The sequence below is a fragment of the Rhamphochromis longiceps genome, linkage group LG3 (genome assembly GCF_057381845.1).
Source record: "Rhamphochromis longiceps isolate RC_006_pf linkage group LG3, R_longiceps_female_GT1.1, whole genome shotgun sequence".
Classification (NCBI taxonomy): domain Eukaryota; kingdom Metazoa; phylum Chordata; class Actinopteri; order Cichliformes; family Cichlidae; genus Rhamphochromis; species Rhamphochromis longiceps.
This window is the reverse complement of record NC_140559.1, coordinates 67,232,976-67,256,177: the sequence shown is the minus strand read 5'-3', so window position 1 is coordinate 67,256,177 and position 23,202 is coordinate 67,232,976. Positions and strand designations below refer to the sequence as shown.

Below are 23,202 nucleotides of genomic sequence, written 5' to 3'. Positions count from 1 at the left end.
GTCTACAAAGTGCAACACTGAAAGAACATCACACACTCATTTGCTTCCATCATCCAACCTGAAGAGGAAACAGAGACGCTTCCCCTTCAAAGTAAAAGCTGCTCCTTTTGGACACAGTATCAAAGAAAGTCTACAGTATAACATAGAAAAGACAGAAAAAAGTTTTGGTTGTTTTTAAATTGTGCAGAAATGAAACTACACTAAGCTCAATTATGTGACAGACATTTCATCCCATGTCAGTTTGGCCTCATCCTGGGCCGGATTATCCAGCACACACTCTGACCACAGGCCCAGGGGCCACGCACAGCTGGGCTCCATCCAAGAGACAGGAAACAAACCAACACAATAATAAAAAGCACCATGTGATCTTCTTACATCTTCAAGACAAACATAGTAAAAACATGAGCATATTTGTTTCCTGATAAAATGATGTGACAGGTAGAAGGGAGTAAAGTGGTGGTGTTACAGCCTTTCTCCCCTCTGCTGTCGAGGCTGTTAGTCTCTCCCAAACTCAGCTACAGGACTTCCAAATGAATGAAAGCAGCAGAAGTGGCTTTACAAATGAAAGAGGAAGAGGAGAAGAAGAGGAGAGGGAGGCCACCCTGACCATCACTCCAGCTGAAAACATCACACTTCCATTAAAGTTGGTGAGGAAATGTTGAGCAGGATGAGCTGCTGGCTAATCTGGAGGCTGTAGCAGCAGCTCACAGTCACAGTGGATTTCCACTCATGAAAAAGCTCTGGCTGCTTCATTTCTCATCTCATATCAGAGACTTTAATGCTTCACTGAAGCTGTACTGTGATGCTTCCATATTCCAGTGAGGCCTCCATAATGATTTCAGCTGTTCTGTACACACACTGTGTGCCCTGTATGTCTAATTATTGAAGAAGGAAAAGAAGCCGAGCTCTCAAATCCAGCTGGCGAGGGTCCATCACACATTTGTGCCCAGGGCTCTGTAAGCTGAACATCCAGCCGTGGCCACATGGAGCCATCATGGATTTAGTGTGAACAATAAAATAGGCAGTGATGTTTCCACATCTGGTCCAGAACATAATGACATTAAAATGATGTCATGGCATGAAACTGGCAGATCCTGGTTCAGCCTCCAGTCTGCAGTCATGTCAGCATCACGTCCCACCTTCACTGGAGGCCATCTTTGGCTTTATTGTCAAACTCTACTCTGATTGGATGGTCTGAATCTCTGTTACCCATAATGCAACAGGCGTCAGACACGGGTAGAACGAGTATGAGATGTTTAACAAAGTGAAAACAGTTCTTATGTTTTTAATAACGTTGAGCCAAAGTGAGAGAAAAAGGAGCTTTATGGAAGGAATGAATGTGATGAATGAGTCATTACATCTACACCTGAATCACAACACTCACAACACTCCAGCAGGCGCAGCCATCGGCCATCAGCTGTGCAACACTCACACAAATATATCACCTGGGTTTAATATTTAGCCACGTAGATCATTTATGTGCTTCAGCTCTTCTTACATTTTACCACCAACATGTTTAAAAAAGAGCAGCTTTTACTTTGAAGGCCAGCTGTCTCTGTTTCCTGTTTTCATTGTTGGATAATGGAACAAGTCGATGTTTCAGTGCGTTGAATTGTGTTACACAAAAATAAGAAAAGTTTTCATGTTGTTCAGGCAGAATGGAGCGTTGAAGAAAGAATTCAGACATCAATAAACATTTTCATCAGCACAAGCAGGACAATGAAAGCAGGAAATACCCCAACATGCCATTTCTCATTCTACAACTTCAACAACTGCACATGAATTATACTTCATGCACAGACGCACAGTCTCTGAGTCCTGCTTTGTTGTCATGTTTGGGCCTGTGTTAGGCTGCTCTGTGTTCCTCTGCTTTAACACACACCTCACCACAGCAGCTGTGTGGGTCGTCTCTGTAGCAGCCAGATCAGCTTCTGATACATGAACATCATCACAGCTCCTAAATTCACCTTTATTAGCTTCGACATTCATGTCTTTCTTTTCTCTCTGTTTCCACACAAGCTCAAAGTCTCTGCAGCCTGTTTTTATCTGCTATCATCAGATCTTCATCATCCTCATTCACATCCCTCACACACTCTACAGCCTCATCAGCACTGACTTCATCTTCACTGACTGATGGAGCACAACATGAACCTGTGGAGGCTGAAACACTGTCCTGTCAAACATCTCCCCATCACCACTCCACTTCTGTCAGCCTTTAAATGAACCCTGCTCAAATCTGTCACTTCTGTTTGGAGCCAAAAGGAAAAACTGTTGTTCAGTCGTTTGGAAAGACAACATTTCTGAAAGCACTCAAACTTCTTCACATTTGTCTTCAGACACATCCTGAACATTTAGGAACTAAAGAAAGTTTCAAACATCAAAGACCTGAAATATAGAAAAACAACAACAGCCGCAGTCAGTGAACTCACCTCAGAGTCTCCAGTCGACAGTTTGGACTCTCCAGTCCAGCACACAGAAGCTTCACTGCTATGATATTATTGTGTTATTTTGTAGCTGAATACGATGTTTGTGTGATTATCAGTGAAAGAAGCAGTGAGGAGGATGGAGAGAGAGAGAGGACAGAGGGTGAAGTTAGAAACACTAAAAGGATTTTTCATGGATTTCATGGATGATTTGAGTGATTTCCAGCAGGACACTTAAACATGTCAGTGGACGTCCTAAAGAACATATTCACTGATATGAAACGTGTCATTGAACAGGATTAATATCAGTGGAAACATGGTGGAAACAGCTGTGACTGCATGGATGTGACACACTTCAAATCTGTTCTCCACTCTTGGATTTGGGATCCATGGAGCTGCTGCTGAGTCTGTACAATAAAGGAATGGTGTGGAAGGTTGCAGCGTACAGACACAAACACTTTGTGGTTACAATCTGATTTTATTTTCAAAATTAAACTACTAACCTACACTGATCAATGATGTTAATGATCACATCTGGACTCACCGAGCCTTTCTGCAGTTCCTCACAGCTGGAATCAGTCTCTGTCGTCCCCGCTCTGATGTGTTGTACTTCTGCAGGTCCAACTCATCCAGAACCTCCTCTGACATCTGCAGCATGAAGGCCAGAGCTGAGCACTGGATCTCAGAGAGTTTCTTCTCTGACTTCAGGAACTCTTGGATCTCCTGAAATAATGAGAGGTGGTTCATCTCCATCAGACAGTGGAAGATGTTGATGCTTCTGTCAGGAGAGATTTCATCACTGTTCATCTCCTTCAGGTTGTTGATGACTCTCTGGATGGTTCCTGGACTGATCTCTGTCTGACCCAGCAGACCTACTAAGAGTCTCTGGTTGGACTCCAAACAGAGGCCATGAAGGAAGCGAACAAACAGGTCCAGGTGGCCGTTTTTACTCTGGAGGGATTTCTCCATGACTCGTTTAAGGAAATCACCCAGAGAGGACGTGTTGAATATATATCCCAAAAAGTTCTTCAGCACCTTTGTCTTCCTGGTGGTGTGACAGTGGAACATGTAGACTGCAGCCAGAAACTCCTGAATGCTCAGATGAACAAAGCAGTAGACTGGTTTCTGGAAGATCACACACTCTCTTTTGAAGATCTCTGTACAAACTCCTGAGTACACCGAGGCCTCTGTCACATCCAGACCACACTGCTCCAGGTCTTCTTGGTAGAACATGATGTTTCCTTTCTCCAGATGTTCGAACGCCAGCCTCCCCAGCTTCAGAAGAACTTCCCTGTCAGCCTCCGTCAGCTCCTGTGGACTCATCTCATGTCCCTCATGGTACTTGTTCTTCTTCCTCTTTGTCTGAACCAGCAGGAAGTGTGAGTACATGTCAGTCAGGGTCTTGGGCAGCTCTCCTCTCTGCTCTGTAGTCAACATGTGCTCCAGAACTGTAGCAGTGATCCAGCAGAAGACTGGGATGCTACACATGATGTGGAGGCTCCTGGATGTCTTCATGTGGGAGATGATTCTGCTGGACAGCTCTTCATCACTGAATCTCCTCCTGAAGTACTCCTCCTTCTGGCCGTCAGTGAAGCCTCGTACTTCTGTTAGCCTGTCAACACATGTAGGAGGGATCTGATTGGCTGCTGCGGGTCGGGAAGTTATCCAGACGAGAGCGAAGGGAAGCAGATTCCCCTGGATGAGGTTTGTCAGCAGCTGGCTGACTGATGACTTCTGTGTGACATCAGACAGCAGCTTCCTGTTGGTGAAATCCAATGAAAGTCTGCTTTCATCCAGGCCGTCAAAGATGAACAAAAGCTGAGAGACAGCCAGCTTCTCTGCTGTGACCTTCTGTAATGTTGGATGGAAAACATGGAGCAGCTCCAGAAGACTGTACTGCTCATCTCTGATCAGGTTCAGCTCCCTGAATGAAAGCAGAATCACCACACTGACATGTTGGTTCTCCAAGCCCTCTGCCCAGTCCAGAGTGAACTTCTGCACTGAGAAGGTTTTTCCAACACCAGCCACGCCGTTGGTCAGAACCACTCTGATGGGTCTCTGTTGGTCAGGTAAGGCTTTAAAGATGTCCTGGCACCTGATTGGAGCGTCATGGAGGGCGTCCATCTTGGAAGCTGACTCCAGCTGCCTCACCTCATGTTGGGTATGAACCTCTTCACTCTGTCCCTCTGTGATGTAGAGCTCAGTGTAGATCCTGTTGAGGAGGGTTCTACTTCCTGTTTCATCACTTCCTTCAGTCACACGTTCACATCTCCTCCTCAGACTGATCTTATGTTCATCTAAAACCTCCTGCAGACCAACATCTGCTGAAAGAAAGAAAAACAATGAGACTAAAGAGAAAGAAAACTCTTCAATGTCTGAACAACACAAGAAGTCCAGTTTTCAGAAATGAGTCCATCAGCAGACAGATGTTCAGTCTTACTTTGTACACAGCTGCTCTGACTGGCTGTCTGCAGTCCAGCTATGCTTCTGGATCTTTCTCCACACTGGGGACAGGAGGAGTCTCCTGATGAAGCAGACTGGTCCCAGTATGAGGAGATGCACTGTCTGCAGAACCAGTGTCCACAGCTGTTAGAGACTGGATCCTTCAGGACGTCCTGACACAAAGCACAGCAGGACAGCTGCTCCTCCTCACAAACACCACTCCTCTTCCTCCCTCTGTGAACACATTTCTTTATCACTAAAAACATTTACTGTCAGTGAAAAACATCCAGATGTGACCAAACTGCAGTTCCTCACAGTTCCTTTGATGTCATCAACACTAATGAGCTGCTCTTCCTGTCTGCCTGTCTCATTAAACACTGAGTGATGAATACAAACTCAACACTTCCTGCAGACTTCCTGACTTCACAATAAAAGCTTTCCATCAGAGAGACAGTTATGACTTTCACTGTTTTACAGCCGCTGTGTGCAGATTATCTGGGTCAGTTCACTCTGAAGCAGCTTAGAAGTGTCCGTGTAGAGCCGTGGTCTGACACACAGAGACTTCTGATTTTCTCTATTTAAACAAACATGATGAAGATGAGCAGGTTTCTCTTCTAGTATAAACTCTGTGTCTCTCTGGCTGGCTCATGATGGCTTTTCAGGTTTTATGTTTTGCTCTCTCCTGCTAGTGTTTTGCCTGCCTGGGTGGAGCTTGTAATGGCCTCTCGCTCTTGGTCCACACAGTTATGATGATTACACCACCTGTTGCTGATTCACCTGGGCTTACTGGTAACCATTTAACGCTGCGGCATGGAGCAGTTTGTCGCTGGGACATTGACCCTCCTGTATTCATGATCTCAGCTCTTTGCTAAGAAATCAATCTAAATTCACCAGTTGGGTTAACTTTGTGTATACTTTGAGTATATATTTCCCCGGACCTGGTTACAGACGCTTACCTGTGACTCCCGTGTGTGGCTGTGTGAGTGGAGAGCAGGACAAGAGTGACTGAAGAGGAGTGAGTGTGGACTCCCTTCCCTCTTTTCCCTGGAGCCCTGGACCCCCTCCCCAACTCACTGTACATATATAGAGCACTGTGGTTCACCCCTTTGGTAAGTAAACTGTCACCTTTTTGTTTGTCAGAACTCAGTCTGTGCTTGAGTTCCTCTGTTAGCCATGACATTTTGTTGGTTCTCTGTCTTCAGGTCCCTGTAAGTGTTTGATCTAAAACATTATATTTATTCTGCTTTGATTGTTTTGTGTGCTGAGGGACATTGTTGCATGATCCACTTTTTCTTATTTCTGTTTTAGCTTTAATTTATATTATTATTTAATTATTATGCATGAAGTGGTGACCGTGGATGTTCACGGTCACCACTCCATGCATAATGGACCTTCCAAGCTATATAGTTTATGGCTTCCATATTTCCAACTATATCCTGTTAAATTATAATATTATTTTATGCCATGTTATACCCCTAATTAAAGATTGTGAATTATTATGTAGTTTTAGTTTGCATTATTCTCCTGAATTAGAAGAAGCTGATAACTATTGCATTAGTTAAACTGATTTGCATTACATTAGACTGCTGATTTATTGTGGATGAATGATATTGTTTTATGACGTTATAAGAAATACTGTTTGCAGAAAGTCATCGCCTTATTTGTCTGATTAGAAGAGAACAGAACATGCTGGAGTTTTCTGCCCCATCTCAGCAGGAGCAGATAAACGGGGAGCCAAGGTCGTAGCTTAGGCGCCGTGTGAGAGAAAAGCATGTGAATGTTTAGGCTTTTATGATAAGGTGGGAGAACCAGAGGCTATAAGAGTTTGATCAAAGCTCCACCATTTTGAGATCTGAGGCTGTCTGCATACAGTGTCCATCTCCCACGCGTGTGACTATTAAAATCATCGTTTGACTCAACCCGGCCGGACCAACGTTGTTATTGTGGTTTTTCCTCTTGTCTCCATCCCCAATATTTGAACTCGTAACAGCTTGGGGGCTCGTCCTGTGGTATTGGGGTGGAATTTAAAGGTTTGGACGGTCCGAGGTTGTCGAACGGACAGGCACAAGCCAGTGGTCTGACGTGAGTGGGCATAAGCCGGCTTATCCAAAGGTAAGGCACTACCTGTTGAATTATTTCCAAAGTGTGCCAAATTGGACATGATTAAATTAAAAGTCTACTCACTGAAATTACTGGTAGAGGGTCTGTTTTGATTTTGATGAGGATCCGCGTGTGTCTAATGCAGTTAAAGTCGGTTAAGAGTATTTAATGAAGTTGAAAAAGAAATGCTGGGTTAGAGTCCCAAGGAATTGAGCTAGAGTCTCAAGTAGTTTGGTGGAATTGGTCATGTCATTGGTTAAAGTCCAAATTGGTTATAAGTGTGGACCTGTGTTATTATAAGTGAGGGAAGGCTCCATTGACCTCTAGGTTGCACTTGCCTTAGTCAGACTCTTTTATTAGGGTGTTGACTGTTGTTTCAAAGTGTTATAAATTATGATAGGACGGCAGTCGGAAACTGCGAGCTATTTTTAGACGGTGTATGAACATGCAAATGAGGTGGCTGCTGTGAAGTGCACAAAGGACTTTTGCTTGCTGTTTAGCGTGTTATTGAGTTTTATAATTATGATTTACAAACAATGATACATGCCTGTAATTAAAACGCTGATTTTGCTGATTATAATATTACAAATAAGGTTTTGAATGACTACGCTGAATGTTTGATGTTCGGCTGGGTTTTGATATAGAAGAGACAAATCGTGCATGATTTAGACCGGCACTTCAGCCGGCAGAGTAAGATTGTGATGAAAATTATATTAAATAAATCTCTTATTGTGTTGATACAGGTGGCTACGGGCCTGGACCAACTGCCCCCCATGAGCACACAAAAAGTTAAACTAACCCACCTACAAACGCACATACACGCAATGAAAAAACAGCTTACACTCATGAACACGTGAAGATTTTCCAGCAAGTTTAAAGCAGCGAAACTTAACATACACCCGCCGTTAAATAATAAAGTTTATCCACTACTAACAAATAAACTCTCTGGGTTGCAGGACAACAACTTAACTTCAAAAAAAAAAAAAAAAAAAAAGACACTGGTCTGACCAACCAGTGACGATACAACAAATTTAGTGGTAAAAAGATTCAAATTGTGACATGTTTTCTGCTGATTGATTAATACAAGTGATTACTGAGTGAAAGAAAATTCCATTTTTGGGCTTTTAAACATGATCTTAAGGATTTTAACATGTACCTGTGTTGTCCTGTCAGCTTGGTGAGTTATGAATGGATTATATGGTGAGAAAAAACAAAAAAAGGGGGAGAGAAGGCTAACACAGGGCCTGGCCCCGTTGTTTCTCCCCTTTCTGAATAACACAGCCAACACAACATTTCATGACAACATCACCCATTCGTCCGTTTTTGTTTTGTTTTTTCTTTTTATGTTTGCTTACAGGCTGCTTTGTCGGCCCGGAAAGCCGAGGCTGACCCTGGACTCCTGCTCTCCCTCCCTACCATCTTTGCTCTCTCCTCCACCATCTTTGATGTGACCCTGACCAAATGCTATAGCAGCTGGACACACGACAACAACTTGAAGATGTCAACAGCGCTGCAGGAAAACGATCTCATGCAGCGGAGACGGAGAGCGTTAAATCCAAGGCCCGTTTCACTACACGGGGGAGATTTCCAGACAGCTTCAGCTGACAGAGCTGTGACGAGACGCCCATTAAGCCCGGAGGAAAAGTGAGGCCGAGCAAGACGCTGCTGACCTTAACAACTCTGCATTAAAACTGTGCAGGACAGTGACGGACCAACACGGAGGATCGGGCAGCAAAAAGGGCGTGCCAGAGACAAAAGGAGTAACTGAGGTCAGGAGGTACCTCAGAATGGACAAAAGCACCAGGACAAAATAAGCTGAAGGCACAGGTGTCGGGGCTCGGCCAGGAGCTGACCTCTGAGAAGAGCCGAACAGCGGAGGTGTAGAAGGCCGTGGGAGCAAAGCAAGGGAAACATCAATGGACTTCAATCTGACGTGTATGGAAAAGACTATGAGGTTTCTGCTCTCAGTAAGAGCTCAAGACATCAGAGCAGGAACTGAGCATTGCTCAGGAGGAGCTGGCTGATAATCGAACCCATCAGGCTTGGAGTCCCAGACACAGGACTTGAAATCAGGCCGGAGCTTGCTGGAGCTAGATGAGTATTGTGATTTGTCCAGTCTGCCGTGGAGTGAATGTTTGGGGGATGGCTTCCTGTCGCCTCTGCCGTCCTCCGGTTGCTCAGCTTCCTTGGCTGCCCAGAGCCGGACTGAACGCTCGGGCCGAGACACCCCAGCAAGCATGGACTCCATTCCTCTGGAATGGGACCACGACTACGACCTGAGCCGTGGGTCTGAGAGTGCAAGCAGGGCTCTCAGAGAGCAGCAGAGTGAGGGGGGAGACTTCCTTCAGCGCCCTGCCTCAGGCTTGTCAGATGTAGTGATCCCAGAGAGCCCTGAGGCCTTTGTTAAACTAACAGAACAAACACTGAGGTCTTCCACTGGGGAGGTTGCTGCTGCAGACTCTCATATACACCCTCTGGATGTCAGCCATTTCCACCTGCAACAAACGGACAGCAGCCGCAGCCGCACTTCTGCAAGCACAGAAACGGACTCCTCATACATGGGATATCTGCGACTGATGGGCGAGTGTCGTGGAAGTATTGACACAGTGAGGAGGGTGGACTCTGAGCTGAAGGAGGAAGAGGAGACGGTGTCTGGATTGGCAGATCCCAGCAGCTCAGACTCCCGGACTTCAGGAGTGATTGAGCGCTGGGAGCTCCTGCAGGCTCAGGACCTCAGCAAGGAGATGAGAACAAAGCAGAACGAGCAGCAGTGGCAGCAGCTGAATTCTGACCTGAACAAAATCTTGACTTGGCTGGGAGAAACAGAGGAAGAGCTGGAGCAGCAGCGTAGACTGGAGCTTGGCACGGACATCCAGACGATTGTGCTGCGTATCAAAACCCTGAAGGGGCTACAGAAGCAAAAGGGTCAAGTTAAGGGGGAGCGGAACGAGGAGAAGATGCAGGACACTGGAGAAAAGGACTGCCTCAATTGGGGCCAGAACCAGTATGGACAGAACTTTGAGCAGCAGCACCAATGGATGCAAACGGACTGAAAAGGAGGAGGGCAGGACCCAAGGGCACGCTTCAGGCCGTGGTTTACCCAGAACACCAGAACAGGAAAGTGATGGACACAAACACCCACACAAACACACATATCTACATGCACTGACTCAGAATGAAGAGTGATACACACACACACACACGCTGATGCAATGAAGAATGCTTTACTAACAAATGCTGCATACAAACATCCAAATACGGAGTCGGTTACAACGACAAGAAGCCAGCGATTATTTATTGGTTAAATGCATTTCATGTTACCCAGAGGGCATTTGTGTAGATTTAGGGGACAGGGTCTAAAGCAGTTTGGTTATGAAAACAATGTCTGTGCGTGATGTCTGTTTATGGCTCAAGGCCTCCACTGAATTGTTTACTGTGCTTCACACAGCTTAACAAGGAGCAGTGGTAGAGAGTGAAAATGATGAATTAACAGCGTGATTTTTATTTCGGAGAAAATATGAAAAGGTTGTGTTGATTTGACTCAGTTGTTTAAGTTTCTGCCAAAGCAAAGCATTTGTGTGCAACCAGTGTCCACTGTTGAGTTAAGGCAATCTAACATGTTTTTGTCAGTGCAAACAGGGGTTACGGTACCTGTACTTTTGCACAATACTGTCCCGGGAGGGAGAAAAACTTTTTGGTGAAATTTTGGTTGACTTTTGGGTTTTGTTTGACACTAGGGTGATTTTATCAGTGAGGTTTGGATTGTTTTCCTTCTTTAAGAGAGAGAGGATTTTATACTTGGACATGTTTGCAATGGGCCCCAGTATTTGTTATTATATGAGTATTTTATTGTTTACATTTGTTTTTGCTTTTGTTACAGTGCACTGAAATAAGAACATCTGAGAGGTGTGATCCACCGGTGGTGATATTTTGGTATTTTGTGAGTTCCTGATTTAACAAATCGGCTCTTTAATCCAGGCCTGAGAGATTGAACTTTAAAGCGCTATAAAATATTCTTATTGAAAACAGTCGCAAAGTATTTTTCTCCATGATTATAATGGGCTTGGGAGAAATTCACTTATATGGGACATTGATCACATGAGAAGTCCTGAGCCTAAAAGGATTGCAGCGAGTCAATCCAGTCCAAAAAACAAGGAACTGTTTCCTTTAAAATGATGACGTCATCTTGCTGGTGATCGAGGCTCGAATAGGTTGCGCGTGAGACTCCATTATCAGCAACTTCTGGTATGAATTTGTGTGGATGTATGCATGTGACTGGACTGTGATGGACTGACGACTAAAAGTTTAACTGACTTGATACTGAGACAAAAACGGTACCGACTTTAGGATTAGTAGATGTCCATAAACAATTCACCCAGCCTGTAAAAGAAGGGTGGAGGTTTTGTCTTGCTTTGTTTTGTTTTTGCAAGAACAGAAGGTTGACAGAGACTAAAAGGGGGAGGCTGTAGCTTCACAGGAGTGTGAACTGCAGACTGAACCCTTTGGTTGCTAATTTTGAGTTACTGATGTTTCCATTAAGAAAATTGTGTTTTAGTAGCTGTGTTTCGATTAATGTATCATATTATATGGTTGGGAATGTTGAACGCTAAAGTGAAGAAAAGGTTTGATTCCACTCATGACAGAGCAGGTTATTATTAACCATAGCGGGCCACTGTAAAGAGTCAACCAACTTTTATAGAGGTAAAAAGAATAAAAATAAATATAAAATAAAAAAAACCCTCCACTGAGGTCTATGAATAACAGGGGAATGATAGACTTGCCACATTCAAAATAGAGATATGTAATGATAAGCACTGGTCCCCGCCTTTTGGGTGCTTTCTTGAAATAGTCAACAATTTAAAAGCAAGATAGAACCGACAGGGGCATGTGCTGAGGGGTGGTGCTGCACAAGAACAAGAGTAAGGTAAAGTAAAATAAAATATTGTGTTTAGGTTTGAGAAGTTCAAATTAAAATGTACCATTACACTCAGAGGATCAATATGAAGTTCGATATATGCTAATTTTGAATGAAGTACATGACTGGTGACTGTTCTGTCCTGAGCTTTTGTTTTTACAGCACCTGCTGGATCACACCAACAGTTTCTCGCCACCGAAAAGGGGTACTTGCAAAGAATAGAGAATGGGGAGGAATATCATCAAAATTGGGAAAGGTAAGCCCCGAAGGGGGTGATAACGCCATAACTTTCACTTATGGTCAAATTCTCAAAATTTGACCCAAAACTTGAAAAATTCTTCAAACATTTAGAGACAGAGTGGAGGTTTACATAAACATAATGTCACAAACCACATAAGGATGGAGCACTTGAATCGATAAGATGGTGAATTGACACGCAGTAAAATGTTGATCATGTTGATTATGTTTATTCCAGTGTGCAGAGCAAGATTATTATTGTTATTATTAAAGACAACAAATGAAATAACGAAAACTAGAAGTGGAAAAACATTCGCGTTAACGGAAATAAAATCAAAACAAAAAAGGAAAACTGACTAAAACTGTAATGAAGGTTCACAAAATTAACTAAAATTAACTGGATTTATAGCAAAACGTGTTTAGTTTCATTGATGTGTGCGTGCCCTGCAATAATAAAGTCAAGGCAGTACGTTAGTCGAGTCGTCTGTGTTGCTGCTCCGTCCACGCGTAGAACCAAGTCAGGAAAGTCGGGGGAAAGCGCCAGAGTCCAATTTAGGATTATTTTGAATAGGACTGTTTTTTAGATATAGCAAGTGTCTTGTAGTGGAGAGAGACACAATGTCCTCCTGAGACCCAGGGAGGAAGAAAAAAAAAAAGGAAAAGTATTTTCGTTTTTTTTCTTTTTCTTTTTTCTTTCAGATAAATCAAGTGTTGGGACGGTAAAAAACACATTACAAAAACAAAATTGTTTTTAACTAACTTTATTTAAATTTTACAACATGTGCACTACAGTGCACAAGGGGAGTTCATTGATCACGAATGTGAAACTAACAACATTCAAGAGCTATTTAAGAAAATTAAAAGCTCCACTGAAATTTTTGTAAGCAGGAGATTAAAACTTATTTATATAACAATATCATAAAAATGTAGATCAGGGATCAACTTAGAAGTCACTGACACTTCACTAGCTGTAAGCCATTGGTTCAGGAACAAGTGATTGCACTGGGCTTTCTATTTCACAAAAATCAATTCATTTATGATATCTGAGGAAGTACTGTGATTTTTTTATTTGGAGACACAAAGCAACATTTGGCACTTCCCACATCTCACATATGTTTTACTGTTGCACCCAACCATTCTACAACTGAAATGCCTTGGACTGTTAACCATCTCAGGCAAGTGGAGGGAACCATATTTTGCTACACTCTCATCTGATTGGGGCCTCCTTTTCTTGATCTTTGGAGAGAACTTTTCATTACTGGTATTATTCAGGTCTTGTTCACATGTTTGTCCCTGGTTTCTCAGCCAAGAGGAGCTTGAACTCCAGATACTGGGAGTTCTCTTTGCACATTGAGATCACTGATAACTTTTAGCAACGACGTGATCTTGTAGAAACAATCAGGTGTCATGGATTCAGCTATAAATGCGACTCTTATTTTTTACTTTACTGGAAAACATTTCTGCATTTTACCCATATTTTATTTTTAACTCAAAATCAAAAATTCCAGATTCTCCTACATATCGGTTTTGGACCAGATAGGACGACAGATTTCAGGTGGCCCTGTGTTTTTCTCTATTATTACATCTGTCACTGCATCTCGATAATCTTTGTGTGGCTCCTCCTGGGTTCTCACCCTCTCCTATCTGGTTCACATGACTCTCATCTTCTGAAAAAATCTATGTTTGAATCTCGCTCAATTATTCTGTTGAGAATTCTCTCTGCCTTTGTTAAAGAGTTGTCTACTAGGAAAAAGTGAAATAAATATAAGTATAAAGTCCCGACGTGCACTAGAGTACACATTAATAGATTAGTCATGTTCTCTGTGAAACTAAATAAGCTTAATTTTTAAAAACCCCTCAAATTATTTACTAGATGTTTATTTTTTGAAAATTAATAAAAATCTGAGTTTAACAAAACGTTTTAAATGTAAATATCAAGCTTATCTTTCTTGCTTTCATAAAATGTGCTTGTGGGCATGCCAGCCATTTTGAAAAGGTGGGAAAAAACCATTGGCAAGGCCACACCCCCACACATGTGATATAATTTTAAAGGTACTGTTGTCCTCTTTAAGAAACATCAGGACTTAGATGAGCGGTAAGTAGAGTATGAGAGCTACGAGCAAAAACTAAATGTGTACTGCAGTGCGCAAAAAATGAATTACTGGGTCATCAGGGGGTTATGAGGGACATTTATAAAACTAAAAATCCCACAAACCTTGAAGTGCACTTGAAAAGCTCACACAAGATGGTTAACCTAGCTTACCAAGAAGAGCTCATCAGGGGGAGCACACTCCCCCTCGTTGAAGAGCTCGCCCACTCAACCCGCATCCCCAGAAAATAGCTGGCAGATGAACAGAATCAACTTTTGGAGAAAGTTGAATCAGTATTTCAGCTTTAAGAGGGTATTTTAACACAAACATCAGTCCTTCTACTTAAGTATGTTTGACACTTTGTTTACGCCTAAATTAACTTTACTGTTAACAAGTTTTCATGTTTCTGTAATCCACAAGTGTGCTCATGCTTTTTTAATTGAAAAGAGATTTTTAATGATCAAATATAATTATGTTTGTTATTTGTGGATTTTAAATGTCCTTGACAGAGACAGATGATGATCATTATCCTGCACTGTGGTCTCAGGTTTGGTCGAGCTAGCACAAAGAATGGCTATGTTGAACTTCCTCCTGGGATCTACACTAAGAAGTGAGTCCAGCATTAGCAGGGTCTCTTCCCTTTATCTGGATTCACTTTAGCATTCACAGTCACGTGAAGCTTGTTATTAACTCGATAAGTCAACCCAGGGTTTCAGCTGAGCGCTCACATGAAACACATGGTGTTGGCAGCATCTGATCATATTCATGGAGACGTGTATCAGCAACAGAGCAGCTGAGTTTGCAGAAGGAAGTCAAACTAAACCACAGGAACAATATGAGGAGATTACACACATAATAAAATACTAGCAGTAACACAGCTGCTGCAGACAAATCAGTCGTGTGATCGTGTGTGAGAGGAGAAGGACTGTAAAGGAGTTTGGTGTTAAAAGCTCTGTATGAATGTGGGAGACTTTGAAGGGCTTTAAAAAGGCCAATATAAAATAAAAGGCAGCAAAACTGCTGAGTGTGAAAGTCACCAGACTTATCAGAGCTCTGTGATTAAGACCTGTAAGAACACCTATTTGTACTTGTTGGCATTATATCAAACACACACGTATATTAAGCCTTTGTTTGAACTCTGGTTGAATTTGTTACTTTCAGACTGTGAAACATCACAGAGGCTGCAGCTGCAGATCTTTTTTTCACCTGGAAATTTACTTTAAATGTTAGATGGAAAATGTGTTGCTCAGTTTAACCAAAGTAAGAACAAGAATCCATAAACCTTCATAAAGACAAACATCTCCCAGAACATTGAGCTGCTGAAGTGTCACTGAAGGGAAAAACTATTTGTCCTCCTCCATCCAGCAACACCTGAAACACCTGAGTGGAAGCTCCTCCCTACACTGTGTTTGAAGCAAAGCACAAAGGAGACACCTGCTGGAGCAGCTGGAGTCCTACAGACACTCAGCCTCTTCACTACACAAACACCTCCTACAACATCCACTCTTTCCACTCTGACTGCTGTGTTTGTGGAAACACTCCAACACACACCGCTTCACATACCAACATAGAAATGTGTGAAAAAGAGCTGAGCTGATATTAAACATGAGGATTTATTCAGAAATACAGAGTCAGGAACAACATCTAGACACACATTACCTCTCAGAGGCAGAAGAACAGCCTTTAAAGTTTATAAAAGCATCCTTCGACATGTTGCTCTTTAAGGAAACACAGCTGGGTTCAGGTCCAGGAGATTCTGGCCTCTTATTGATCCTAAAAGAAAAACAATAAATGTAACAGCTTCATGAGATAGGAAGGAAAAACTGGAAATATTAAATTAAAGACATGATGAACAATCTGAATCTCATAAAAATAATGTACTTACTCTTTGTCACATAACAGTCTTTTGTTAAAGTTTACAGCAGCATCCTTCGAGTCGTTGCTCTTTAAGGAAACACAGCTGGGTTCAGGTCCAGGCTCTGGATTAGTTTCAGGGTTATGTCCAGCTGAGCCTGGTACGCCCCACAGCTCTGGGCTTTAAAACAACACACACAGAGGTATGAGTGTGAATAATGATGGAGCAGTGATGTGAGTGCTGAGCTGTGACATGGAGAAGAGTCATGGACAGTTAGAGATGGTCATCTCACCTCTGAGCTTTGGTCTGGCTCTCATGTTCCCCACACAGAGTGCTTTTAGAGGGAGGGACTCCCTCCTCTCTGTCCTCACACTGATCCATGCTGCTCAATTCACATCAGCTCACACACACTTTCTACCTTCACCTGCAGAGGAAACACAAATCATTCATGTGCACATCAAATGAAATCCTCCTTTCCATCATGTGTGCTGTCCAAATATCAGCTGCTTCTTTCCTGCTTCATCTCAGTGTCAGCTATATGCAGTCAGACAGCAGCGTGAGGCAGACGAAGCTGCCATCAGCTGCTCTACTATCAGTCCAATCGATGGAGCCACGAAGCACACACGATGCATTCACTGACACACACTGATTTACTGTGACTAGAAGTTTCAGTCAGTTCAACAGGTGTGAACAACATTCTAAACGAATACGTCAAGCTTGGATTGCACCGGTCAGACGAGTGGATATCGAGTTCTCTGCCATCCCCAATTTTTTGTTGGTTTGCTCGCAGCATTTTCTTTCTGGTGAGTTCTAAATAAATTTATATCTCTCTTAATAGGCTTTTAGTGTTATTTTGAATGCGCTGAGGTCATAGATAATTAGATAAAGCATCCTAATGTGTGATGCTGCAGAACCACGTCATGTTGACGGAGAGGCTTATTATTTGGCATTATTGCACTCAAACCAGCATATGAAATGGATGCAACAAATCCAGACTCGGCTCCAACGCTGCACATGGGGCACGTCGACATACCTGTGTCAAACTCGGACCGGCGCACAACACTGCTTGATAAGATTGTTAAGGTGTGCTGTGTTTTGGTGAATATGTGCCCCAGTGTGGTTGTCAAACCAGGGCCAAATGAAACTTGCTCTTGTTGAATATTCATAAAACTGTTGTGTTGCATGTACAGTTCATTGTAAATAATTGTACTTTCTGTAAAGTGGTTTCAATAAAACAGAAAAGAAAAGTATGTTCATTTTTTTTTATTCAAGATCTGTTCACATGTACTTAGCAAGTACATACACATGAAATGCAAACTATTTACATGGCAACGCACAGCTGGCATCAATCGTGAATCGTTCATCTAGAGCAATTTTTGGGGCAGCTGCTGAGGAGGAGTCAATGTTATGTGCAACCTCAAGCTGTATCTTGGTCATATGGGCAACGTACTCACAATGTGGAGGCTTAAAAATGGCCAAATCTTGTACCCAACCATTTGTGAATTAGATGTGCGCCTCCAGGAATTTATAATTCCGAAAATGATTCGCCGTGTATGCGCTGACTCCACAGACAAGGTACGCGAAAATATCGGGATAGGACAACGGCGGTAGGCTGTATGGGTTTCCGCTCCGCTGCCTTATTTCATACTGGTCCACATTACCGATGCACGCTATTTTGTCCAAGTGCCGTCTTTTGGCGTCTTGGCGCAATCGGTCGCGATACAGCCCTTTGTCTTTTGCGCTGATTTTAAGCATGGTTCTGACAGTCCTGCTTCCAACACAGTGTGTTTGTTTTGATTTGTGGCCTTCTGACATGGCGCCGCAATCCCACAATGCACTGCGGTGTGATGTCAACTCCAAAGCCCTATACGGCAGATGGCAGAAGCTGAGCGGCCAAAGAGTAAACCTTCAAAAGTAAGTACTGAATATTATGTCACTTATTTATGTGCAAATGTTTAATAATGAAGAACATTAAAACATTACTGTTGGCCACATGTTGGCAAAGTTATGTGACATTAGTGATGTTTGTACTTTCAGCATTTACTTGGTTTTAAAGCCTTTACTTTAAAATATACACCGTTTGATAGTCGACCTTAATCTTACAGAGAATGTGATGATTTTATGGATAGTTAAAGTCAGTCATATATCCACAAACACAACAAGCTGAAAGTCAGTGATGCTGCTCGGTTTGCAGTCCTGAATATCACGGCACAAGCAGGATTCACTGCACTGTTAATGTTAGCTATGTTATATTGCTGCCTCTGTTCGGTGGTGTCGAGCCAAACGGACTTTAACGTGTGTTTGAACGAGCTGACGGTTCACTCGTTAAGCTGAAAGAAAGATGCTTTAATCACAGCAGTCACACATGTGTCCACTGCACCATCTGGAACTCTTCTTGTTTACACTCGTAATAACACAAACACTAAATCCTCCTGTTTGTAGCAGTGTGTACACCTGAGACTGTCACCTGTCTGTCTGTCCTGCACTCTCTCTCTGTTTCTTTCTCTCTGATTGTGGAATAAAAGTATGAACATGTGTTTATAAGTTACACTTGTGTTTGAATCCTGCAGCTTATCACACATTTGATTTCCATGTGTGACAACTGCAAGTGTCCAGAGTGAGGACAGACTGAGGGACCCACTGCTGCACATCATCTGTGAGGCTTTGCACCCCTGATGATCCACCAGGACAAGCTCAGCAGTGTGTGAGGAAGAGGAGGAGGAAGAGCCAGCAGCAGCTGACAGATGGAGAGAATAGACAGACTGTTCCCTGTTTGTGAAGGACTGCTAGGAAAGTTTAACATAACTGTCTGTCCTGAATCAGTCTTATTAGGTAATGTTCAAATAATTTGATCATTCCAGTGTTTTCAGTGCGGGAGAAAGTACTCAGGGCCTTCAAGTTACACACTATGAAAAGCAGTAACAAGTTTAATGTTCAGAAACCTAAAGTCTGTATCAGCAGCAGAATGGAGCTAAAAATAAATGTTGGTTTCAGTTCTATGAAGCTTTGAGTATTTTGGATCAGTAGCACTGCTGTGTTTGTTGCATCAAATTGCTGTAATTGTTTATTTGCTTTATATATTCTGAGGTAAGTTGATCTATAGTGTTACATCATATTCTATAAGGATGTTATGTGTTTGTGTACTTTCTGCCCAGTTTGACCCATTTAGCAGAAGTCAGCCTGTTTAAGGCTCTGATGTCTATTCTGTATGACTTAAAGCAGTTATGACATGGTCTGATTTTCTCACCCAATAAAGGAATATTTCATATATCAGTCTACTCTTCATTCTATCAGAAACAGTTTTCACAGCTCGTAAATTTGCTTTTTACACATTTACATTTACATACATCTATATATACACAGTCAAAGATACTTGTCTTTGAGTGAAGATTTAAGGTGATAGGAAATATAAATAACTTCTACTTGAATCTTTGACACAGAGTTCAAGCTCACTGCTGTAATATATATATATATATATACACATATATATATACCATGCATGGAGGGTTTCACCCCAAGTCCAGCACCCTGAGGCTGTACGCTAAGCGGAAGGAAGGGGGCCGGGGACTGGTGAGTGTCAGCACCACAGTCCAGGATGAGACAACGAACATCCAAGAATACATTGGGAAGATGGCCCCAACTGACCGAGTGCTCAGTGAATACCTCAGGCAGCAGAAACCCAAGAAAGAGGAGGGAGACGAGGAACCATCATGGAAGGACAGGGCCCTGCACGGTATGTACCACCGGCAGATAGAGGAGGTGGCTGATATCCAGAAATCCTACCAGTGGCTGGACAAAGCTGGACTGAAAGACAGCACAGAGGCACTAATCATGGCAGCACGAGAACAAGCTCTGAGTACAAGATCCATAGAGGCTGGGGTCTATCACACCAGGCAAGACCCCAGGTGCAGGCTGTGTAAAGATGCCCCAGAGACAATCCAGCACATAACAGCAGGGTGCAAGATGCTAGCAGGCAAGGCATACATGGAACGCCATAACCAAGTGGCCGGCATAGTGTACAGGAACATCTGTGCCGAGTATAACCTGGAAGTCCCAAGGTCAAAATGGGAGATGCCCCCAAGGGTGGTGGAGAATGACCAAGCTAAGATCCTGTGGGACTTCCAGATACAGACAGACAAAATGGTGGTGGCTAACCAACCGGACATAGTGGTGGTAGACAAACAGAAGAAGACGGCCGTAGTGATCGATGTAGCGGTTCCGAATGACAGCAATATCAGGAAGAAGGAACATGAGAAGCTGGAGAAATACCAAGGGCTCAGAGAAGAGCTCGAGAGGATGTGGAGGGCGAAGGTAACAGTGGTCCCCGTGGTAATCGGAGCACTAGGTGCAGTGACTCCCAAGCTAGGCGAGTGGCTCCAGCAGATCCCGGGAATAACATCGGAGATCTCTGTCCAGAAGAGCGCAGTCCTGGGAACAGCTAAGATACTGCGCAGGACCCTCAAGCTCCCAGGCCTCTGGTAGAGGACCCGAGCTTGAAGGATAAAACCGCCCGCAGGGGCGTGCTGGGGTTTTTGTTTTTTTTTATATATATCATAATAATCTGACAATACATATAATATTGACCATATTATATTTACATTACCACAGTGAGATGATTTTAGTCTCATGAACAACATTAGCTAATTGTTATTTACTAACTAATCTTAAATGACTGTTCAGTACAGAAATGAAGCCCAACAATCATGTTTTACAGTCCTGTGGTCTCAGCCTCAGATACTCAACTAATCAAAGTGATGTCATGAAAAAAATGGCTGAGCAACAAAACATTTTTTCTCCTTCATTTCTGTCAAACAAAGCTGTATGAAACGTTTCTCGCTGTTAGTATCATGGTTGCTGGGCAACCTGGGCAGCGCGACGAAGGCTAGACCGCCCATTTCACAAACCTCTCACTTCCGCACTTCTCGTACTTATAGTACGCACCGTACGTAGTGCGCGTAGTGCGCGTACTTCAAGCGTGCACTCTCTTAATTGGGACACAGCACAAACTATAAGTACACAAAACATGAATGTAGCTCAGAGTGGCGGACACACTCGGCCTCGTTGGTCCAGCTGTGAGTCCGTTACCGTGAACTATGGAGCGGCAGATTTGTGCTGGAACTAAGCTGCACACAGCTGATGTTAGCCAGGAAACATTACACACTGACTTTAATGGAGAGACCGGAAATACAAACACACAGTTTGTTGTGTGAAGAAATCAAACATGAGCTGAACAAACAGTAAAGTTCTTAAAGACAAACTGTTAAAGGAGGAAACAAAGCAAACTTACAGTTTCTTCACACACCAACAACAAGCTCCGCTCCACACCTGGACACTAAACACGGACACACAGGTGAGCTGCTTCCTGGAAGGAGGCAGGACTCCACCTGAAACTCAGCACAGGTGGGAGGGGCTCAGCTCTTTGTGTGCTGATGTGTTAACTTTAAAAATATGCCGTCTGACTGCTCAGACTGAATCAGAGTAAAGTTCACATGCTGACGTGTGGAGACATGAAACCTTGTTGTAGCTGCAGGTGTGAACACACTGATCCCAGATCAGCTCTGCTGTATTTGTAACATGAACATTTCTGCTGCAAAGCTTCAAATGTTCAGCATGTTTCTCTGTTTCCAGTCTATAGATCCAGTCACACTTTCTACCTTCACCTGTGCAGTAAAGACTGAGAGCAGAGCTAAAACCAACCGTCCAATCAGTGAGCAGCATCAACACCTGAGCTTCCTTCAGACTCTGTTATTGAAGATGTTGTTGGTACAAAGTTCATCTGCTGCTCACATGAATCCATGAAAGATTTATTTCACTGAAGGTTTCTTCAAAGCTCATTTCAACCTATTGAAGTCATGAATTAAAGTGCAGACTGAGAGTGGATCACATGATGTTCACGGTGTTTCATGTGACATGTTCAGTATTGTCACACATGTCTAGATTGTCCCTGATATCATAACTGCTCAAACACTGATGATTATATTTGAAGAAGTATTACTGATGGCAGCAAAGTTTGAATGGAGCTCTCTGTCTGTGCTGATTTGTCGCCCTCTGGAGGTCAAAACACTAACTGCATGATGTCACTGTAACCACCACAGTGACAGGAAGTGTTTTTATGACTGAAACACTGAAATGATGCTAACGGCTGTCGTTAGGCTCACTGACAGCAGTGCTGATGTGTTCATGTCAAACACTGGCTCAGGTCAGACTCCTTCATCCTTCTCCAGCGTGAGGCTGCCCTCAGACCCACTGAAGCTCTGACCTTTGACCTCCTGACCCTAACCATTTCAGTCTCATCTTTAAATGCAAATCCATCCAAACTGTAGCCGAGCAAAAGAAGCTGGAAGCTGTTCTAGATAAGATAAGATAACCTTTATTAGTCCCACACATGGGAAATTTGTTTTGTCACAGCAGGAAGTGGACAGTGCAAAAGTTATGACGCAAAAATTAGAATACAATAAGAATAAATAAGAATAAATACAGTACACAGCTGTACAGAATAGAATAAAATAATATACTATATACAGTAGAATAAAATAGAATAAAAATATACAATAAGATAAAAATAGAATACGAATGCTATATACAACTGAGTAAAAATACAATGATGCCAGAAAAGATTATTGCACTTAGTGTTATTGCACATGTGTGGATGTGTGTGTTTGTTCAGTTAAAGTCTTTGTTGTGGAGTCTGACAGCAGTGGGGAGGAAAGACCTGCGAAATCTCTCCGTCCCACACCGTGGGTGCAGCAGTCTCCCACTGAAGGAGCTGCTCAGTGCTGTCACAGTCTGCTGCATGGGGTGGGAGATGTTGTCCAACAGTGATGACAGCTTAGCCGCCCTTCTCCTGTCACTCACCACCTCCACTGGGTCCAGAGGGCATCCTAGAACAGAGCTGGCCCTTCGGATCAGCCTGTTTAGTCTCTTCCTGTCCCCGGCAGAGATGCTGCCGCCCCAGCAGACCACACCATAAAAGATAGCAGAAGCCACCACAGAGTCATAGAAGGTCTTCAGGAGTGGGCCCTCCACCCCAAACGACCTGAGTCTCCGCAGCAGGTACAGCCTGCTCTGCCCTTTCCTGTAGAGGGCGTCTGAGTTATGAGTCCAGTCCAGTCTGTTGTTCAGATGAACACCAAGGTACCT

General features: G+C 43.1%; 3 protein-coding genes across 3 annotated transcripts in view; all 3 read right to left on the bottom strand.

Annotated features, from left to right (window-relative positions):
* LOC146676482 (protein NLRC3-like) overlaps positions 1–9,204 on the bottom strand; it is a 30,173-nt gene extending 20,969 nt beyond the window's left edge. The window contains exons 1-4 of the mRNA XM_085400826.1: positions 8,999–9,204; positions 8,682–8,893; positions 8,356–8,438; positions 2,968–4,730 (exon numbers count right to left, since the gene is read on the bottom strand). Of these exons, the coding sequence (XP_085256952.1) occupies positions 2,968–4,730; positions 8,356–8,438; positions 8,682–8,893; positions 8,999–9,204 (2,264 nt within the window). The remainder of the gene's footprint in view (positions 1–2,967; positions 4,731–8,355; positions 8,439–8,681; positions 8,894–8,998) is intronic.
* Positions 1–23,202, bottom strand: part of LOC146676476 (protein NLRC3-like) — a 455,324-nt gene that overhangs the window by 175,262 nt on the left and 256,860 nt on the right. The window lies entirely within an intron of this gene.
* On the bottom strand, positions 1,142–21,431 carry LOC146676481 (uncharacterized). Its single transcript, XM_085400825.1, has 7 exons — positions 21,350–21,431; positions 16,355–16,486; positions 16,093–16,242; positions 15,867–15,980; positions 4,871–5,099; positions 3,034–3,146; positions 1,142–1,202 (listed from the first exon to the last, which is right to left on the bottom strand). The coding sequence occupies exons 2-7, from the start codon at positions 16,441–16,443 to the stop codon at positions 1,142–1,144; spliced, it is 756 nt and encodes a 251-aa protein (XP_085256951.1). The 5' UTR covers positions 16,444–16,486; positions 21,350–21,431.

Bases quoted from the DNA above. Each gene is read 5' to 3' on its own strand.
- LOC146676481 (XM_085400825.1), bottom strand. From the start codon at position 16,443: ATGGATCAGTGTGAGGACAGAGAGGAGGGAGTCCCTCCCTCTAAAAGC. The intron at 15,981-16,092 runs GTAAGTACATTA...TTTTTCTTTTAG, and splicing joins AGACTGTTATGTGACAAAGA to GATCAATAAGAGGCCAGAAT. The intron at 1,203-3,033 runs GTACAACACATC...TATGGGTAACAG, and splicing joins GATGAGTTGGACCTGCAGAA to AGATTCAGACCATCCAATCA.